This window comes from Hypomesus transpacificus, chromosome 6, assembly GCF_021917145.1.
Source record: "Hypomesus transpacificus isolate Combined female chromosome 6, fHypTra1, whole genome shotgun sequence".
Lineage (NCBI taxonomy): Eukaryota > Metazoa > Chordata > Actinopteri > Osmeriformes > Osmeridae > Hypomesus > Hypomesus transpacificus.
The window spans coordinates 14676118-14698288 of NC_061065.1; the positions used below are offsets into that span (position 1 = coordinate 14676118).

Below are 22171 nucleotides of genomic sequence, written 5' to 3' on the forward strand. Positions count from 1 at the left end.
ACAGGGTTTCCTGTACGGGGGAGACCTTAGAGCTGACACCATATCTAAACCAAATATGGACACATTCATGTTCCAGTTTACTAGCTTACCTTCACATTCTTTGATGAACTACCAGTATATCAACAATTTCAGACATTTATTTTGATAACTTATAATCATATCGTCGAGTCAATTCCATCCAAAATATACACACACAAAAAATACCTTCATAATCACATTCCCATGGTATTTAGTAAATTGCCTGGTATGCAATTCTTGTCATATTCTTGATTTCCTTGGTTATTGCAAACCGTGTTTGTTTCATGAAGAGCTGGTCAATGTCTTGGTTACCTCTTAAATTGGAAATCATCCGGGTACATACTCCTGAATTTGTGATGGAAATCAATGTGATACCACAATATGACACACACATACACTGAATTTATCGCACACACCTCATCTTCACAAACCATTGACATCACCACTTCTTACCCGCACAACACACAAACACACATGCATTTCGCATAGACACACACAGCACCAAAGCTTCTCATTATTTCTACAAATGTCCATAAACTCCACAGGCCTTGTCAACAGTCAACAGCCCCACAGTGACATCCACACCACCCTTAGGTGCAGGTCTCCTGGTAGGCCCTTATGATGCTCTCATAGGCTGGAGGTGGGGTCTGTGTGGCATGGAACCCTCTCAGACTACTAGTGCTCCAGAAAGACACTGGCCTGGGAGGGGTGGCAGCCTGGGCTGCGATTTGAGCGGACCCAGTTGAAGTGGTCAGAGTCGGAGTCCGAGGCAGCGTGGTCTGGCTCCCTTCCTCTGCCTCGCGGGCAATCTGGCTGCACTGGAGCAGTGGATGGAAGGTGGAGGCCCTGAAGCTGGGCTTGCGGCCCAGAGGGTCAGCCTGGTCCGGGGAGGAGGCCTGGCGGTGGAAACTGAAGGCGGCGCTGACCAGACTGTTGTTGCTGCGCCGGTCGTAGCTGCTGTTGCGGTTGAAGCCAGGGCGGGCGCGGGGGGAGACGCGGGACGGGCGAGGGGGCCGGCGGGTAATGCTGACAGAGCCGGCTTTGCGTCGAGACATCCAGGTCAGGACCACGTAGATTAGTGCCCCCAAGAGGAGACCCACAGCCATGGACACACAGAAGGCTATGATCAGGGAAACTGGGAGGGAGATCAAGGGAGACAAAGAGAGTAACAGAGAGAGATAGAAAACAGCAGAGAGAGTGGAAGGAAAGGGAACACTGACAATGAGTTTGAGCAGACTTTAGAGATCTTAAAACTGAGAGGGTACTGAACAGTCAGTCCATTCCTATGATATAGTCTCTTGTTTGTAGATCTAGGAACGGTTTCTCTTAAGACTTGACAAGTAATGTAGCACATTATCAATCTTTTGAGTTCAACAGGCAAAATCTTAAGGTTTAGATATTTGTACATTTCAGAGAGTAATGTGACCATCACTGACAACTGGGCATGGGTATTCACATTCACAAGTACAGGGAAATGCTTCATAACCAAAAGCAATGATGTCCATTTTAAAGCCCCCTAGTAGTAGCTATCCTTGACTGTTAAATCGTCGAGCCTTCTCTGCCAACAGTCTTGCAAGATGGCACCTCCAGACAAAATAATCAGTGCTTCCTCTGTGGTGTTTACCAGCGCAAGCCTCCAGAGAATGCTGACTGATGGCATCTCCTTCCCACAAAATAGGGATCAACATACTCTGTAGTCTGTAGTTGAAAGCAACGGCTGCCACATGTGTTCAGGAGAAACGAGAGAGAGAATGAAGGACCAGGGGTTCATCGAAATGGAATGAAGCTAGTCCAAAAAAAAACATTTCCTTTAGCTACAGTTCATTTTCATAAAGTGTAAAGCAAATTGCTTCCAGCTTTTTTTTGTCTCCTCTCTGTTGGGGAAAGGGATATAGCAGACATTAAGCAGGGATCATCTGGAAATGACATTTAGGAAGATGGAGGGGAAAAACACACAATAGTCAGGACAGTGCAATACTCTTGACTTTAGTGTGTCATAGTCTTATGTGTCCACACTGGTCTATAAGGTGTGATGAAATACATGCAGTTGCATTGTTTTCAGTTTCAAAAATAATTTAATGTATATATCTTATTACTGTGTATTACTTAATAAAGAGTGTTTAAGAGAATAGATGTGGCAACTAAGAACCTTCTTGGGGCATGAGTGGAAAGAGCAATAGAGAACTCACCAACATCAAAGGGTTTAAGTATTTCCAGAAAGAGGTTTGTGTTGTTGTCAGCCATAACGCTCTCAGTGCTTTCAGAGAAGTAGAGGAGAGAACGTTACGCATACACTCTCTCCTTGGCTCTCTTTCTGTCTTTCTTCTCTTTCTTGTCAATCCCTCTTTTCTTTTCTCACTCACTCACTCTCCCCGTCCTCCCTGCCTCTGTGTTCTGCACCCTCTCTTTCTCCTATTCTCGATCTGCCTAAGTCGCTAACTTTCTCTGTCTGTCTATATATCTGTCTGTCTGTCTGTCTGTCTCTCTCTCTCTCTCTCTCTCTCTCTCTCTCTCTCTCTCTCTCTCTCTCTCTCTCTCTCTCTCTCTCTCTCTCTCACAGGCGTGCACACACACCCACACCCACACCCACACACTGTCTTTCCCCCTCTCTCTACAGCCCAGAGGCACACAGGATTCCCTCCAAGGCCAGCCTGGCGGCTTTCTTGTTTGTGGAAGCGGAAAAATTCACTGTCACATTTCCTGCTTTCCTGCGCAAAATTAGCTCTGAGGCCCTCTTATCTGCACTGGACAGAGTTCCTGCAGAAGTGGGTTGAAGAGGAGGGGGACCTGGTGCATTCACTTCCCCTCCCATCATTTCCTTGAAAGTTGATTAATGAGATACAAAGTCACCCCCCCTCAACCTCCAACCTTCCCTGTCCTGTGCTTTCGTCATGGGACAATCCACTACCCTCTCATATTTCTCATTTTTCCAGAAATTATAAACATGTAAAAACAAAAATCTTTATTTTCTCAATACACCGCAGAAAAGACCACAGGCGACAGTATCCCTACACCACCAATTACCCTCTTGGGCTTGAGCTAAATATGTCAGGCAACACCAGACCAGGCCAGAGCAGTGACACTCTTCAATACAGAAGCTCAATAACACGCAGAAACCATAACACACGATTGTTACTTAATGCTGCAAAAACATCTAATGGAGAATTGGGGATATCAGAGCCCTCCACTGCAGCTTCTTTGGGAGTAACCTCAGTCTTTCCACAGAGGGTGCCAGGATAGTGAGTGGTTCCTTTATATGCTGTCTGGAACGCTCTGGTCATAGAGGTCCAGTGAAAACACTTGGTTCTGATAAGACAGGGAAGCAACCACAACCAAGATTTCGCTTTGTACACCTCTGGCTCCCTCCCCTCTCCCCTCTCAGACTCTCTTAGATCTAACAAGACTTGGCTAGTGACTATTATACCGCTGTGACCAGGGCCTATGATAAGCCACAAGGAATTTCTATTGAACGCTGTTAACCCCTAACCAACCCCTTTAGGTCTGCGATGTGGTTGGTTGATGAGGGAAAAGGAAGTTGAGTAACTTTCATATTGGGGCCTTTTAGGAGAGAGCAAATGGAAAAGCTCATGTACCTACACTGCAGCTGAGACTTCCTTTAATTGTTGCCCCGTCTTAAAGGCCGTAAAAAGGAAACAGCCGTTACACCCACATGGGCGGGTCATGTAGTGTGATTTGTTAACACATTGTGTGATTGGGAGGTCCAGCAAATCTTCTATAGAGAAGAATGTGTTGATGCTACAGCTGAAGTTCAAACCTACGCTAGTTGATTAGTATTGTTCTGAAGGCTGTTTGGTCATTGTGATGGTTTGTTCAAGGGTGTGGGTGGCTGAGGTAGTAGGTTTATGGGATTTGATATCCCCGCCTAAATAAACAAAATGCTATACAATGGCAGGATTGTTGTGCACAAGTGGGTTTTTATAAAGCCTCGAATGGCTGAATCATTTATAATGTATGATGGCTGACATATCTAATTATAACTTCAGGAATTTCTGTTTGTGTGTGTGTCTGTAGCTTTATAATCTCACAAACCGGGCATTGTATGAAGTTCCAATGTATTGCTCAGGATCCAATTGGTAACACACACACACAAAGTGTGGTTGATTTGCCCATTTCACAGCCTCATAGGCCTGACACATACCCATCCTGCTATCCTGCCCAGATAAAAATACAACTAATAACATGCTCTGGAGGGCAGATTTTAGATAGATGGAATGGGGGAAATGGGAGAAGTATCCTATTTTTTCTTTGGCAATGTTTTGTAGACTTGTGTATAGGAATTTATGCTAAGTTTATGCTGAACATCTAGCCTTCACAGAACTGAGCTTTGATGGAAAGCTGTGGAACCGTAGAGATGAAAGCAATGTACAATTAGGTCATAAAGAAAAACCTTCGTGAAATGCCTTCATAACCCCGGTCTCCACATTGTAGGCTGTCTTCTACTAAGGAACAGTAGGTGGAGTCGTTATCCACTGAACATTCTGTTCACTTCTGCTAAAAGTCTTCCTCAGGAATCTCAGTTAACAAATTCGTATCACTTTCATAGGAAATGGACAAACTGGGATTTCTGTCTCGGCGTAACTGCTGTATACAGCAGCAGATGATGCAGGCAGATTAATTTGAAAAATAGCCTAATTTATCCTACTAAGGTGGAATTGTTTGTTTCATGCACGAACGAACCATTTGCACACACGTTAGAGGCCACTTTCCATGTTATTTGTCAGTCTGTCTGCTAGTGTCAAGGGAAAGGGGTCGACAGACAGGTAGGGAACGAACAATTGCTAATACGATTTCAGTAGGCTACTGTAAGTGCTGACAGCGCCTGAAGAAGATTACCTACACGCTTTTGTAGAGCTAGGTGTGATCAGATAAGAGAGAGACAGAAGTGTGCTTTCGCTGGGGCTACGAGGCTTAGGAAATCCCTTTCACATCATGTTTTTTTTGCACCTTCTCTTTCAGACATTTGCAGCATTACCACGCACCACATCCTCCGCCGCACTCTGCCCGGTCCTGTGGGGCCCCGCCCGATAGAGGTCACCCCGAGATACACGCTGCGTAAAAATGTCGGAGTCAGCATTGCTGCTGCTGCTGCTGCTGCTGCTGCTGCTGCTGCTGCTGCTGCTGTGTAGGCCGTTCTGAACTACACGACACTGCTCTGGTCTGGACTTGCAACTCAAACTCCTGTGCCTGGGAACATAGCTAACTGCATTGGAATTGAAGAAAGACAAGGACATAACATCTTATTATCACAACACAAATTCCTCAAACCTTACCAACAAAGCGTAGTGTCAAAGTTTTAGTGTAGGCTAGCTTATACTATAGGTTATATGACTGCTTGGAACTGCCCTTTCTTTTGTCACCCCTGCCCCAAAGAAGATACCCTGCTAATATATCAATTATATCATTAACCTACATAGGCTATATCACCTAAACCAATCAAGTAAACCACAAATCACTCAAGTCTGTTTGAAGAATGAAGAGGTTGGGCTTTAAAAGCCCCATGCAGCGTAGAAGATGTGTTGGGCCCTAATGAGAAAAAAATCAGTTAGTCTCTCATTCTTTTCAGAGGAGCAGCATGCCACCAGACCACCCCTCTTTCAAGAGCCCTTCTGTGGAGATAAAAGGGTCCGTCTAATGGGATTACGGATCTCGATAAGTGACTAGAGCCAGCGGTGCAGTCTGCTCGTCCCCTGCATCTTAAAGAGCATCGATCAGCCACAGAGAAAGCACCAGTAATGTGCAGTGGTGTATCATTGGCATGTATGTGTATTGATTATTGGTCCGTTTTCACATCCTGAGATGTTGTTGTCAACTGTATTGTGAATAATTGGGAGGATATGATTTTCCTTAGTTTGTCTTCCATTGAATTCAATAAGATAAATAAAAGGTATTTAAAAATGACAAAGCCAACTGCAGTATGACCGTCTCTCTCTCTCTCTCGCTCTCTCTCTCTCTCTCTCTCTCTCTCTCTCTCTCTCTCTCTCTCTCTCTCCCTCTCTCTCTCTCTCTCTCTCTCTCTCTCTCTCTCTCTCTCTCTCTCTCTCTCTCGCTCTCTCTCTAGCTCAGTGGGCAGGGCAAGAGACCCAGAGATGTGCCGCGAGTAGACACTAGGTGGCATCACACACAGAGCAGCAAGCTGTCTTCTCTGCATGAGAGAAAGAGAGAAAGTGAAGGGAGACCGATGGGAAGAGAGAGAGAGAGACAGAGAGAGGGGAGGGTGGGAGACCGAGACACGCACACGTAGACTGGGAGGAGCTTGCGAGTGTGAGAGATTGCAGCCTGCTACTGCAACAGGGATGACTAGTTGAGGGAAATACAGCATCATGGACACAGCACCCAGACTTTAACCCGCAGTTTGGAGACTGTTCTACTGCATGCACTCCCGCCTGATCCCAGATCAGAAGTCCCAGCCTCTGGTGTGGTGACAGCTTGAGGCAGCAGGACAACTTGGCTGACTTGAGAACAGCAGAGCAGCATGGCATCACCCAGGCACTATGGGCGCTCTGCCAGGGACATAGCCAATGTGATGCAGAGGCTGCAAGGTAGGGGCTTTCTGCTTACTCATTCATTCTCCTGCTCTGTTTGCAGTGGTTCTAAAGGTGACCCACTGCTAAGGTTGAGGTATGACACAGCAAAAAGTGATTTGAACCTGAAAGGTATGTTTCCTTGCACTGTTCCTCTTGTTGTCATATATGGGAGCTTCTATGTGCAGCTCAAATATGTTACATCTATTTCCTGGGCAGTACCAAAGCTATGTGCTGTCTGTGTTTGTGAGTTCCTGGCATGATAAGGTTTGTGATAACGGATGACTGCTTGTGTCCAAGGCAACATCATACTGTGTTCATGTAGGTATTTGGAGGTTGCATTCAATGATGTTTTGTCTGTACAGTGTGCATGTCATCTGCTCATTTGTGCTGAAGGTCAACTTTAAGCGAGTTTCAGGACATAATGGAGTGTGTGTTGTTACTGAAGTTATTGGAATGTTTTCCGGCAGTTCACTTTGAATGTCTGCATGTGTGTGTGTGCATCTATGTGTGTGTGTGTGTTCATCTGTGTGTGTGTGTGTGTGCATCTGTGTGTAGCTGAATGTACGTGTGCTGCTGCCATCCTGGCGTGTGTGTGTAGTGGCAGACAGTGGTTAAGCTAATCCTCAGAGGAGCTGACGAAGAGAAGCCTATTCTCTGCTCTCGTCTCTGCTCTCGTCGCTCCTCTCTGAAGGACTGCTTACTCTTTTTATTGCCACCGTGTGGACACCGACATCCACAAGAACACACACGAAACCACTGCAAATCTCATCCAACGTCATACACAACTTTTCAAATGGGATCCGTGATAAATTGCTATAGTCTTGCTCTGCAATCATCATTACTCATCTGTCAGTGTATTCTTACAACAAATTTAAGCTGGGCTAATCTCTGTCAACACTGGCATCATTCTGCTAAGTTGTTTTTTATAGCTGATATTTGCTTTGTTGCTTAGAAACAACCTCAGCTGCAGAAGGATCCGTAGCACATAACACTCCCAGATCTCATTCTGGACTGGATTGATTGCCCCTATCCAAGTAGTGGGGGAGTCAGGTGACAGAGGAGTGCTGGAAGGGATCCAAGATGGCTGCGTCCAGCATGGCTTCAGAGGTGGCAGGTTTTACTGTAGCAGAGCTGAGGCAGCATCCCTCAACACATGGCGCTCTCAAATCATTATTCAGAGTGGGTTTAAAGAAGTTGTATTCTTCCGAGGGAACTTTGGTGAATGCTATTGCACATAATGGAATAATTTATTCAGAGCTAGTAATAGAAATATGTCATTCTTCAATTTGAAAAGAAAATATTTCTGCCTGTAGGGCTATTTTGTTCTGAAGAATCTTATGGCCCCTGTAGGGCATGGAAGGTCAAGTTTCAAGTTCAAGTTTATCTTCCTTCTATCTTAAGAAGGTCCTTGCATGTTTTCTGGGAGATCTAATTTAATCCTTGAGAAAGTGATGTAATTCAATCAAAGCCCAAGGATGTCACCAAACAGCATGAACCACAAAAGTCACACAAGAAAACATTGTTCACTTAAGGCAAATCACATGTAACACATTAAATGTAATGCAGCTTCCATCAAAGCATGACTTGTTCTTTATCTCCCCTGGAGAAGATGGCTTGGTCCTGTGGTTTAGGGTGTGTCTTTCTGACACTAGTAAGCAAAACCTTTATCTGCCTAACACCAGCAGGCAGGGGTTTATTGTGAGTGCAATTTGTCGTGCAAGGCCTTGGCAGATAAGGAGTCCTTGTTGCTGTATAGTCCTCCTATGTGGTTGAAGGAAGGTGGATTGTTGAGATACATGTCGTCAACATCCTTGAATTTTTGAGTCGCCCTTATCACATGCAAAATATTGAGGTGGACCTTCAAGAAGATGCTTAGCAGCATCAAGTCAGCCGAGCAGGCAAAATAAAACGTCCTGCCTAGATATGCTATCTGAAAATATATTTGCAGTTGCATGTGTTGCAAAAGTGTACCATTGTAAATCAAATGCCCCCATCTGCATGGATTCTAACATTTACATTTAGCTGACGCTCTTATCCAGAGCGACTTACAGTAAGTACAGGGACATTCCCCCCGAGGAAAGTAGGGTGAAGTGCCTTGCCCAAGGACACAACGTCATTTTGGCGGGGCGGGGAATCGATCCGGCAATCTTCTGATTAGTAGCCCGACTCACTCACCGCTCAGCCATCTGACTCCCTTACTCTAACAATCATATGTTAGTAAAAACACAGGGTATCCCAACAGATCTTATGTTTCACTAATTACTCTGCAAATTCCTCCCACTGTCCCATAAAAATAAAACAATAGTTTTCTATAATCAGCGCTCATCAATACCTCAAAATGTTTACTCATAATATTCCCTTCAGGCTTAATTTAGTTCTCAGTAATAAACTGTTCAACAAAACAACATCTATACAAACACAAACTTCTGCCCCAGTTTTGGTTCTTTGGTTTGGTTTTTTCTTTGCTCTCTTCTTCTTGTATGCTACCTTGTGCACACAGTGTTGCAGGGAAAAACAGCAATTAGTGACACCATATGGCAGGGAACGGTGAAGCTTCTTTGAACGCCTCCCAGACTGAACTCTCCCATATGCCATGGAATTTGGGCATTTTGTTGTCGCTCATTAACAAGGAAACGGTTTTATGTAAATAGATCACCTGTTTTATTTTTTGGATCGCTTTAGTGGGTGGAAAAAGCACAGAAGCAGTGTGTTGGCATACGTTTAGCCTCTTGTGACAATGTCTCCATGTGTGTGTGTGTTTTTTGTTCTTGGGCTGCAGGTGTAGTGGTGTGGTCAATTGACTCTGGTTAGACTTTAGTTTCTTTTCGTCAATGAGTTTCCACCCTGGCTCGACCTGGATGTCTGGGTGTTTGTGTCCAGAGCACATGGCTTTTTCGGAGGGTGTTTTTTGTCCATGAACATGGAATGTGGTCCCCCTTCTTTTACGAGCTTCCTCTGCATTTGTAGTCATGACGGACAAGAAGGAAAGGAAGGAGAGGGTGGGGGGAAGAGAAGGAAGGGAAGCCTACATGAGAACATCTGGAAGACATCAACATCTCTTTGGCTACCGAAAAAAATGTACCACAGATGATCACATGGAGAAACACAACCGTGTGAGAAAAAGGAAGTCGTGTATCACACCTCACCGAGACAGATTGAAAACAGATATGTGGGATAAGTCTCCCAGTGGCTCCTGGGATTGGCGCAATTCCACAGGTTGGCACAGTGCCACGGTAACATGTGGTTGCCAGGGGCGATGTAGTGGTTCTGCCAGCACGGAAATGGGCCGAGGCAGACGGTCACCTTGAGCCGGTCCAACCTCCTCTGTGATTCTGACACCACCATTCATCGAATCTGGCTCTGGTTACACATACACACACATACACACACATACACACACATACACACACATGCACACACATGCACACACATGCACACACATACACACACATACACACACAGGAGGAGCTAAAAATAGCTGTGATGCCTCTTTTTTCATTGCACCGTTGGGAGTCAGTGGTTCTGGTAGCCCAGTTAGCTCTAAACTGAATAACAGAGAGTGAGCAGGCTGCCGTGTAACCCCAAGTCCCTTAGCCAGTAATCATTATTCTAGACCCAGATAGAAGGTGTGGGTGGATGTGTGTGTGTGGGTGTGAACATTGGCGGCGTGTGGCACCTTGTCCTACTAAAGACGCACTACATCCCAGACTGTGTTTATGACCCGTCGCCACAGCAACAGTCACATGACAATCAGCATGGGTCTGTTTGCCCTGCGGGTCTGCCTCTCTCTGGTTCTGCTTCTGTGTCACGCCAATATGTCTGATTAAATGTGTGTGCGTGTGTGAGAGAGAGCCTGTGTGTGTGTGTCTGTGTGACTGTGTGGGTGCTTTCTATCTAATATTATCTTCTAGATTATAATCTCTATTCACCTGCCATTTAGAGAACATTTGAGTGACACTTCTCAGGATTGGGGCTCCTGGCAGTCCGTCCCAAACAAAGCAGTAGGCACTGCAGTCTGCCGCCCTTTTTAATGACGTTCTCGTGCAGCTGTCAATCAAACGGTGTCATTCTCTAATGTTAACACCCTCTGGAAGGTCAGCTGGGTCTCTATGGTTCAGGTACAAATACAATGAAGCAATTTACATTCTGTGACAAGTTCACATGAAGTTACATTGCACTGTCATAAAGGCATCATTCATTGTTTTATGTATATTTATTTTCATGTACAGTAGATTTCTATTTCAAGGTAGTTTACTCACAGAAAAAATGCATTAAGTGTAGAAGTTTTGTAACAACAAAAAATAAGCCTTGGTCTGATGGAAGTAAACTGTTCCTTAACATAAATCTAATGTGCTGAATCATGGTTATTTGACACCATGGGTTAAATTAGATGAGTTTATATTTACTAACAGCACAAAGGAATTCCAAGACATACTTGTTACTAAATGAGTGGTTTCAAGTATTACCATTATCATATCAAATCAAATATTGTAAGAGAGAGAGAAAGATAGAGATAAAAAATACCTCATGCCAAGGCTGATGAGGGGGAATACAAAGAGTAAAGAAGACTAGCAGAGAAGAAAAGAGAGAACAATCGCTCCCCTTTTCTACCCAACCATCAACTGTAAGAAACAACCAATCAGACAACACAGAAGAAAGCATGGAACCATGGATTTCATGGTTATTTGGAACACTCTATTCAGAGGGAGAGGAATATTGTGTGAATCCCAAATCAGGTTGAAGACATTGTGCCCTCTCTTTCATCTCACATCAGTATAAGTAACCTCTATGGTTGAGCCAATAACACTTTCTGTCCAACAAGACAATCTGATACAGATTTTGATTGACAGACAAGGCAGAGGGCTTCACAGATAAACCCTGACACGCATTCAACGACAGTGAAAGAGCTCTTCTTCTACCCCTACCACTTTTCAACATCACTTCCTCTCTTATCTTTTTCACACAGACCGCGTTGCTTCTCTCTCCATCTGTTTTCATCTCAAGTGATTGGCAGATGAAGACGATGTCATTTGATTGGCCGCTGGTACCATGTTTGGCATTTGGAGGTGTGAGTTGAAGGTCAAAAGGTCTTGGAATGACCCTTGAGGATAAGGTACTGGAGAACATCACGGGTTACCAGATGTGACTCAATATCATCCCCAAGCTGTGCTTGAGGCCATACTGGCATCAGATCACTTCTTTGAAATGTCCTTGAATATCCTCTTTTTAAGACTTTGACATAAGAATTCGACAAGATCGTCTGTCTTTGAAGTTTTCCCAGAATGTGACCCAGAATGTAAGATAATTACTTTGTCATCTTTCATCCTTTATGGTGTTTAAGCTGTGTTAGAAAGCACAGTACGTGAGTTATGTTCCTGTGTGGTGCTGTATGTTCATAGTGGTGATCTGTGCTTGAGTAACAGAGGCTTATTCGTGTGGTGGGGAGTGTGTGTGTGTGTATGTGTGTGTGTGTGGGGTGGGGTGGGGGGGGGGGGGGGGGGGGAGTGTATGTTTGTGTACGTGTGTGTACGTGTGTGCTGGTACCTGGATCCAAGGGCTCTCTTTTGTCCTCCAGGCTCCCCTTCCAGACACAAACTCAGCCTACCACCTGACCCAACAAACCCTGTCCTGTGCCCATCAACTGGTGCCCGGTTGTTCTGTTACAAAACACAAGGACCATTGAGGAAACATTACATACAGTAGTGTCCTCAAGGTCTATCAATGGTGACTGATAAATTGAGAAAAAAAGAAGAAGAAAGTGTTAAATATAACCCTAAAAGGTGTACTATGTTGTTATCGTTGAACTACTTGGGTCTTGGTAAAATAGTAGACGATGGATGGGACAGCTGCATCATGCTGATGTAGACAACCCTTTTGGAGTGCAGTTGAGTGCTTTTTTGTGTCTGTCTTTAGTATTTTAAGTCATATGAGTCAGTGTATTGTGCCATGCACTAGAGAGATGGACAGGAGATGGTTTACTGGATTGAATGCTTTGATTTATTTAGACACCAATCCTTTTACTTTTCTCCAGCCTGCAAAGTGTGGCTGGCCAGCTGAAACTGGATAAGGAGCTTAGACTGTCTGACCCACTCCTGCAATATCCCCCCCCCCCCGCCCCCTACATACACACAGAAACACACACCACAGCTCAAACATGTTTTAATCTTGGCCAAATATAAGCTCCCTAATGCCCTCAGTGTCAACGTGAGTGTTATCAATAGCCTATGCCTGCTGGACTGTCCACAAAAGAGTTCTCTAGAAGAAATGAATCAATTCCATTGATCCCACAGATGTTATTTTTGTCCAAGCTTGGCTTGATCCTACGTTGATTAAATCATTATGGAGCCCCGAATAATCAGAGAAATATCCTTCACCAGCCCAGGTGTCGTTTCCGAAGCTAATTTGCAATATTACAGCAAACGACAGTCGCCAGAAAATATATCAAAGTGATATTTCAAAGTACAGACCCACTTCTCCCCCCCCCCCAACTTGTATGTGTACTGAGTGAGTTAGCTAAATCATCCATTCTCCTTTTTCCCCCTTTCATGTGAAGCTCTTGAATGTGTAAAGGACCCAACTGCAGGTGTGGGACTGTGGCGAAATTACCGGCTCTCAGCAGCCTAGTGGTTTGAACACAAAGGTGATATTTTGACATCTTCGTCAGCGGCACGCTCCGCTGTCTGAACATCTGCCATTGGAGAGGAGGGTTGTGCTGGGTGTGAGGGGGGAAGTGGGTGTTTTTGGTAATCATTCTGACTTGTTCCCCTCTCTTCCTCTCAGTAAGTGTGGTGTCATTATTAGTGAAATGCAATTAGCCATGCTAATGGACCAGCGTTTGGAGTTCCTCCTTACTACTTCATGGTATAAAGTGTGTTCCAAAATTAAATGGGATGGGTGGGTGTTGGAGGGAGAGGGGTGAAGAGGGGGTGAATAGAATGAACGTGTGTGAGTGTGTGCGTGTGTGTGTGCGTGTTTGTGTGACGTTGGAGTGGGCTTTGTAAGAGGGGCTGTTCAAAGGGTGTTGCTGTAAAGTGGCGAGGCGGATGCGGAGTGAAGAGGGTGATGGAGGGGTGTAGGAGGGGTTAAGGATGGAGTTCAGGAAGTGCGGTTTGAAGATGTATGTGTGTGTGTGTGTGTGTGTGTGTGTGCCTACTGGGAAAGAAAAAGCCATTAAAGCGAGTTAAACGGGTTGTTGCAAGTGTGTACGTTGAGATAACCAGACATATCTGGCCCCTTCCTCCTCTGCTTTAACAGGCATGGTACATTAGCGAGATATAAATAATACCCTCGTAGGCGATGCATCGTTGCTATAGCAATCCCCCCCCCCCCAAAAAATGATACAAATAATGGGTAAAGCAGACAGACTTCCAGTAGCAGGTCTGTGTGGTTGGTTAGCTTCCTAGTCTCCCTGTCATGGCACCTGTCTGTATGTGGCCGGTAATCACGGCTGATTAATGAGGACGATCGTTCACAGATGAAATCAGGGATCAGAGATGCTCAAATGGAGACTTGCAAGGCCTTCTGGGAAATCACAAGGTAAAAGCAGCCCCTCTCCTCTCGTCATTTATCGTTCCTAATACTTTTATGTCGTTGTCTTTGCCGGGTTCTCTCCTTCCCTTCCCTTTTTCTATTCCTCACTCCCTCCTTTCCTCTAACGTGTCTCTCAGTAGCAGGTGACTGCATGGCTGTATTGATTATGCCTTTAGCAAAAGAAAAAAACGTATTGACAAATCAACGCCATCCCCTTGAGCTGGATTCCTATCTTTGCTTATATAATGTGTTTCAAGTCAATTCCACAAAAACAGTATTGTGGTACTACCCTAGCTATCCATGAGGTGGCGCTGTGTCCCTTTCCGCTCAGTGAGAGTGAAGGAAAGCGTTTGGCCATTCAGACAACAAACCCAAATATCCTCTGGGTGAATAGATTACAACAAGAGCCAACGCAGTTCTCTAAGGAGGCCATTTGTTTTTCCTTTCATGGTTGGAAGAACGACTCCCCCCCCGGTCTCCCACTCCTCCAGGCTGCCTCCCCCTTGGAGACTCGCACCTGTGTGAGTGCTGGGGCCCTGACCCCAGAAACCCCCTCCACAACCAGAGACGTGTCTGCAGGTTTGGCCCTGTCAGGGGGAGGGGCGGGGGGGGGGCTCCACCAGGGAATCAGAGCAGCTCAAATGTGGTCTGGTCTTCCAGCCCCACCAACCAGCCTTCTTCTTCTTTTCTGCTTCTAGTCCTGGACTAATCTGGAAGTCTCCAGGGCTTTATACTGAGCCTGTGTAGCCTCAAGGATTGTGCTTGGTGTATCCCACGAGGGCATTTGTTGTTGTTTTGCAGTTTGTGTGTTTTTGTGTGTGTGTGTGTGAGTGTTACTTTTCTAGAAGAGTAATAAGCCCTATAAATATCTCAAGTTTTGTGTATGGCTTACTGTTGTTGTTTTTTTCTAAACTCTTTGTCCCCTTGAGACAATTAAAACAGTTTGTCATCTGCTCCAGGACACAGTGTGTTAACAGTCAAAACGTTCCACAGAACAAGGGCATTAACACAAACATTCTGGCAGAACCATTCTTAACGATAGCACCAAATGAGGCTCACGCTGTAATGTAGATTCCAGCAAGACAAACCTAATTGGTTTTGTAATCACAAATGTTCAAAACAAAAGGCAAATTAACTCAAATGAACTGAGCAGGACTATGCACAGTTGCATAGTCCTATGCACAGTGTGCACATATGCACAGTTTCAAACAGTGTTGCTGGTAGTCCCCTGCAGCTGTTCAGCACCATGGACAGCTCATGTGTAAGCCTACCTCAGTACTACCTGCAAAACAGGGGAATGCATTTGCTTCAAGCTTAAAAATAGAGTGTTGTTAACCGTTACCAGCAGCTAACAGATAGCATGAGATAAAGAGTACCTCCTGGACAAGGTCAACGTTGCTCTGTGGCAGAGGATAGGTATAGTAAAAAGCTGGGCAGGTTTGATGAGTTCACCAGTCAATACTGTCTAATTCATTTCAGACGTCCTTAATAGCACTCTGGTCAGACGTTACGTAAGCACAGGGAGGGATCCATTTGGGTCACCCTGTTTATATTTAAAACAAATGTTTATATCAGAAGTTTTAAGCCTGTTTTTCAAACATCTTCCTGCAAGATATGCCTGAGGTAATTGACCTGCAGGGATAATACTTTAATGAGTTGAATTTGATGAAATCATTGACAATCATGTGGATTCATACAGTGTGCAATAGTTGCTGTGAGTGGTTGGAGTGAGGTAGACTCTGCAGGTATGAAGAGTGTAAGCTTGTGGCTTTGAGATGCAAAAGTAAAGGCAATGTATATGTAAATTCAGAAAACCTGACAGTAAAGAAATATCACCTCTCCATACAATCTCAAACACAGACACAGGCAGACAGGCACACACACACATTCACCTTCTCTCTCTCTCTCTCTCTCTCTCTCTCTCTCTCTCTCGCTCTCGCTCTCTCGCTCTCTCGCTCTCTCGCTCTCTCGCTCTCTCGCTCTCTCGCTCTCTCGCTCTCTCTCTCTCTCTCTCTCTCTCTCTCGCTCTCTCAGTCTCTCACTCTCTCACTCTCTGTCTCTGTCTCTGTCTCTCTCTCAGATGTACTTTGCCATTGAGTGTAGCTGTAACGTCCGTTCTAGACTGTTCCTAGGAGGGCTATCAGTAGTGGGTTATTATCTGGAGACTGAAAGCAGATGACGGCTGTCATTGGTTATTGATGACCTTCATAATTAAAATCCCTTTTGGGAAACCGGGAGAACAAAAGAGAAAATCACAGTAATGATGAATGGTTCTCATCTCTTTTTTTAGGCTGATAGGACAAATCTGCATTCAGAATTACTTTCCAGGAACCATCCTCGATAATGACGTTTTCCGATCCAGCCCAAGCAAATCAGAATGTGTGTGTGAGAAGGAGAGAAAGAGAGAGAGAGTGGTACTGCTAATTTTGAACCTTTAGCAAAGTGAAGGACTAAAACTGTGTATTTTGTCCATCCATTGTTTTTCTTTCCATTCCTCGCCCGCTTATGTACTCCTGTAGGGAAAAGCAAGTGGTCAGTATGGATGGGGGGAGAGAAGCAGCTTGTGAGGAGAGTGCAGGTGGAGACCAGACAGGAGCTGAGGCACAGGCTCAGCCTCCGCTTGTCTGCTCCCCTGCAGACGACGATGGAAGCACTGCATCACTCTGAGCCCCGTAGTCTGTGGGAGGGAGAAAGAGAGAGAGGGACAGAGGGGGAAGGAGAGGGAGAGAGGGAGAGAGAGGGAGGGAGAGAGAGGCAGAGAGAGAGAGAGGGGGAGAGAGAGGCAAAGAGAGAGAGGGGGAGAGAGAGAGAGGGAGAGAGAGGCAAAGAGAGGCAAAGAGAGAGAGGGGGAGAGAGAGATTCAGACTGCGAGGCATGCTAGACCGGGACAGAAGAGAATGAGAGGGATGGGTAAAGGGAAAAGGGGTAACCTAACCAAGTTGCCGGACAGAGAAACAGAAAGATGAGAAGGGGATAGAGAGAGCGACACGCAGTGTAAGAATGTCGCTCACAGGGAATTCCTGCACGTTTATCTGCCCCTGACGTTGTCGGCCGGTGTTTCAGAGCATGACTGTGGGAGCCCTGGGACAGAGCTTTGCCACTCCCTCTCTCTCCCTCCTCCCCTCTCTCTCTCCCCCCCCCCCCTCTCTCTCTCTCTCTCTCCCCCTCCTCCCCTCTCTCTCCCCCCCCCCCCCTCTCTCTCTCTCTCTCTCTCTCTCTCTCCCCCCCAACCTGCTAAACCCCCCTGTCTCACTGCCCCCCCCCCCCACACCTCACCAAATACAGCAAGGGCTCTGGTGACATCACCCATTCCCACCCACTCTGATTGGCTGTCCATTGGAGGGAAATGGATTGTTCCTGCAGCCAACTAAGAGCGAGAGTGAGGGAGAGAGAGAGAGGGAGCAAGAGAGAGAGAGAGAGAAGCAGGGAGGGAGTGAGAAAGATTGATGCTGAGAGAAGCCGGCACTGCGCTGCACTCACACACACACACGCACACACACACACATTGGCTTGCATTCTAACACAGGCACACACACGCACACACTCAAGCTGCTTAGGAGGCAGGAAAAACACGGACATGCAAAACTAATACTCAGCGAACAGCACGTTTGGACGACTGACGGAGCACAGAGGACACCGGGACTAGGAGGAAGAGGACATCCTCAAACCAGCAAAGAGCAACAGTTCTGGTGTTGCCAACCTGCCACCCAAGCTCCTGGAAGAACTAAAAGGGGGAGGGAGCTTTGAAGAGACACTTCCCCAGCCGGGGGAGGAAGCAACAAGGGCAGGAGGAAGGGCGAGTGTCCTCTCTCCCGGAGGACGCTTGTGGATGTCCTCTCCACATACCTATGAGGGCCGGGGGGGCTCTGAGCACCGAGGGGGGTACAGGATGGCACGGCGAACGGGAGGGGATGCCTCCCCCAATAAGAACACATCTCTAAACCTGGTCACTGGGTTCTTTCACTACCTGCGTGGTAAGTGGGGCACAATCTGTGTGTGTGTGTGTGTGTGTGTGTACGTGTGTGTCTAAGTGTGTTGGTGCAGTGAGTACGTGGGAGCAGTCATCCTCCTCGTTTAGCCTCGCAGACAGGACAACACAGTTGGGGATCAGACTGTGTTACGTGAGGACGACCGAGAGGGGAACGCGTGTAGCGTTTCTGTGTGCGCGCGTCTGTTAAGGGGGCGTTTCCCCTCAGCCACAGGGGCATGTGGAGGTCGCGCTGCCTCTGTGGCAGTTCAGACAGACTCAACACCAGCACTTTGACTGTGCCATGCAGCTGCCTGTCTGTCTACCAGCAGCTGCTGGTCTGTGTCCTATCCAACTATACATCTGTCTGGCTGTTTACCAGTCTGTTTGTCTATATCTAACTATTTGTCTGTTTGTCTACCAGCATTAGTTTGTCTGATTGTATGTATTTCTTTCTTTGTATGTATTGTATGTATTTCTCTTTCTTTCTTTCTTTCTTTCTGTCTACAAGCTTTTTCTTTCCGTCCATCTATACATTTGCCTTCTTGTCAGACTGTCGGTCCTTTTCTTGTAATTGACCATCTGTCTGTCTCCCAGCCTGTGCTTGTCTGTCTGTCTGTCTGCCTGTCATGTGACAGTCACTTAGCAGATGCAGTTCAACTCTAGAGGCCAGAGGACAAACGCGTTTGTCATGGTCCTTTACTAAGGTCGCTGTCACCACAGGGGCCAGGGAGGGGAAGAGAGAGGCTGGGCATCACATTAATGATACAGGCTATCTATGGCACAGGGGGTAATCATGTGTGTTAAAATGCTGCTGTGAAGCTTGGTTGCTGAGAAAGGCTATTTCCTTTGTGGAAATATACTGCATGTGTGTGTGTTTGCGCTGTGTGTATTTCTGTGCTGTAAGTGCATGTGCCTGAGTACCGCTCAAAGTCACCTCGTCCCTGAGAGGAGGAGCTTGGAACCACAGACATACACACCCAGTACCTACACCTACACACACACACACAGGCAGATACACACACACACACCCATTTTCCTTCTCATCAATATTAGATCCTTTTCAGACCTGATCAAACGATTCAATCATAAAAGCGAGACCTGCTCAGTGGCACATGTGAGTGTGCGTGAATATAGGACTGCATTATGCATGGGCACCCCCCCCCCCCCCCCCAACTCCTCCTCTGTCCTTACCCAACTCACATCTGCCCTGCACTGATCACTGACACACTAACCGACTTGTGTGCAATCAATCAGTCAGCGTGTTTCATTAAGGCAGGGTGAAGCTCTGTGGCAGGCGTCCTCTCAGCCTGATAACACGCTTATCTCAAGGATATTGCTCTGTGCATAAGCCAGGAGGGGGGAAAAAAGGGGAAAGCATTATGCAGCCTCGTCATAACATGGTGTGTGTGTGTGTTTGATGTGTGTGTGTTGAGGGAGAGAAGGAAAGTGTTTGCGTGGTGGGAAGTGTTTGTCGATGGGGGGGTTGGTCCTCCATGGCTGTGTGGAACACGTGTTTACTTTTGTGACTGCTGACTAAGTGTGTTTGTGTGCGACTGCCTGGGATGGATACAGGGACATGTGGACTGGTGTATGGGCGTTTAACAGGATATACAACTCAAGTCTTGTCTAGGGAAGGTCTCTTGCTTTGCAAATCGCCAAGTATCTTCTTCTCCTGTCTTTGTTAGGGACCATAGAATAATGAAGTCCTTTCTTCATTTACGTTGAGTGGTTTTTCTAAAGGACATCGTCAGGAAACATCAGTGGTATTGATTGGACCTCCAGCTACAGATGTATATCACTGTGACCATAACAAGACGTGCCCTTCAACCCCGAGTACATCAATATGTTTACAGTGGTGCTTCTACATTACCTGTGAATCCAGACAAAAACTGTCCTGTTGCCAGGACAGTTGGTAGGAGCTTGTCGAATACAGAAACAGAACCCGAGGAACACATATTATGATTAAGAATTGTTAATGTCATCATGACCTCGTTCTATCATTGAAAGGGCATCCGTTAAGTGATGGACATGGACTTTGGAGTCAATATGGGCATGGTAACAGTTGGGGGGAAATGGCATCTAAATGTCAGATCACTTCTCCTTGCATGACTAGAGAATGGAGAGCAATGAAACTATTTAGACACATTAGACGTGGTTGAAGTGGACCCTAACAAGGTTAACCGATAAAGCTCAATCCACTTTCCAGAACAAGAAGAAATTCAATTCAAAAACAGGATGTATTTGTGTAACATGGAACTGATCCCCTGTTGTTTTGATGTTGGATTTTCAGATGAGCAAGAAGCGGTACAGAAACGAACCTTCACTAAATGGATCAATTCCCACTTGGCCAAGGTAAGGCTGTCGTTTGCTGCCAGTATTGTGTTGCATCAACAAACCATATTCTACCTTAAGTGCCTGGATTGAAATCCACCCCATCCACCATGGTCCCTCCACCCACACACCTCCTGCACTGCCCCTTTCTCCTCCCCTTCCCCCTCTTTGTCTTTCTTTCTCTTTCCCTTCCTGTCCTCTTCAGGCATCTTGCACCATCCACTTTCCAGTCAACTGTTCCCCATGCCAACACATGCTGCTGAGGAATTAGTGGGTCATAAGACTGTGTGCCCGCCAAGACAACACACACACACTCACAGACACACACACACATACACACACACATACAAGTACATTCACAGCCACAGGCACGTACACCTTCACATACTTTCATCTAACTCATGTTAGACTACTGTAGCCTGAAATCAACAGCCTGTAGCCAGGCTTTCTTCTACCTTTCCAAAAAGATAATAATTGCTTCGACGTTCTGAAAGAATATCATGCTACCCTTTCTTCAAGCTATAGGCTCTGCTTCATATTTATATGATTGGGGCTTTAACAGCTTACCTCATTTCTCTTATAAAAAATGAATTTCGATTGTTCTTGATAAGAGCTTTGCCTTTGGGTAAGGACTAACCTTACTTGTCTCTCTATTGTCTGTAACCTAAACAATTACAGCCGTCACAGCTATGAAACGGCTCGTCATGTGAGTATAATTATGATATTTTACCGAATTAGGCACCTCAATTTAACCCATTAGAGCCTGAAGTGTGAGTCGTGAGCGAGTGGACAAGGCAACCGCGACACCACGTCTTGCAATTAAGTGTTATTTAAATCCAAGCCGCCCCACTCAAGGTTTCCATTTCAATTTGATGAGCAACGGCTGCCGCGGCCTGACTTGATCCGAGGAGACGCGGAGCAGAAAATTAATTTGGAGGAGGCAGACAGTCTGTAGCGAATAAACCTTGACATGATATTAAACGTTTACGTATCAGGAGTTCTCCAGCAGAAAATTACTACCCGTCCGATAATATTTAATGACGTTTAAGGTAAACACTTTATCCTGTATTTGTTAAGATTTGTGTGATCTAGATTTTGTTCTTTTCCATGCGCTTCCATCCGCAAACATGGAAGGCTGAACTGCTGAACTTTTTGTAATTTCACTTTATGCGTCAAAATCGCCAGTAGGCCTAGGCCAACTCAGGTGACTGGAGTATCTGTGAAAGAGTTTATTCACTTACAATTGTAAGTTCATTAGTCCAGGTAGTTTAACAATGGCCTATCTCTTTCAAACAAATACATTTTTCCTCCTCGTCTAGGAAGTAATTCAACTCCTGCTCTAATTGCTCTCAACAACCAAACGATAATTAGTACTTACCTTTTTCAGATTCTTGTTGATTCAATCTCTATCCCCAATTAAAGCTCTCCGCTTTCAACATTTCAATCCCAAAACATGACATTACCATAGCGACGATGATAACTCTATATTTGTCTTGGTATATTGCGGTGTCAGGTCGGTGAACGGAACGAGACGGTTTGTGATTAGAACAGGTCACAAGTCAAAACAGCAGGTGCGAAAAACCGCGTCATTTAATATTGAGCTCGTTGACGGGCGTGATGAATAGGCATGTACAGTACTTTGTGCTATAATTGACAGCAGTTTTCCTGCAATTTCCCACAGAAAACAGCACAAAGAAAACCACGTTTTTCAACTTTGTGGTTCCATATGACCTCTTCTTGAAGTCAGTTGGTGGGAGTCTTGGAGAGCCAGAGATAG

The 22171-nt window shown here is 45.7% G+C and overlaps 2 protein-coding genes across 3 annotated transcripts in view; one reads left to right on the forward strand and one right to left on the reverse strand.

Annotated features, from left to right (window-relative positions):
* Window positions 1-310: 310 nt before the first annotated feature.
* Window positions 311-2527, reverse strand: myct1a (myc target 1a). 2 transcript variants are annotated; one of them, XM_047021914.1, is made up of 3 exons: window positions 2208-2527; window positions 1643-1892; window positions 311-1153 (listed from the first exon to the last, which is right to left on the reverse strand). In XM_047021914.1, exons 2-3 carry the CDS (start codon window positions 1704-1706, stop codon window positions 609-611), a joined length of 609 nt encoding a protein of 202 aa, XP_046877870.1. In that variant the 5' UTR covers window positions 1707-1892; window positions 2208-2527; the 3' UTR covers window positions 311-608. The 2 variants fall into 2 exon arrangements, with proteins under 2 accessions (XP_046877870.1, XP_046877872.1); XM_047021916.1 differs by lacking the exon at window positions 1643-1892.
* A 15455-nt stretch (window positions 2528-17982) lies between these two features.
* Window positions 17983-22171, forward strand: part of LOC124469104 (nesprin-1-like) — a 46642-nt gene continuing 42453 nt past the window's right edge. The window contains exons 1-2 of the mRNA XM_047022195.1: window positions 17983-18067; window positions 20354-20415. Of these exons, the coding sequence (XP_046878151.1) occupies window positions 17983-18067; window positions 20354-20415 (147 nt within the window). The remainder of the gene's footprint in view (window positions 18068-20353; window positions 20416-22171) is intronic.

Excerpts from the sequence above, each read along its gene's own strand:
- myct1a (XM_047021914.1), bottom strand. The coding sequence starts at position 1,706 with ATGTTGATCCCTATTTTGTGGGAAGGAGATGCCATCAGTCAGCATTCT. Across the intron at positions 1,154-1,642 it reads TTCTCTGGAGGCTTGCGCTG|TTTCCCTGATCATAGCCTTC; the intron begins GTAAACACCACA and ends TCTCCCTCCCAG.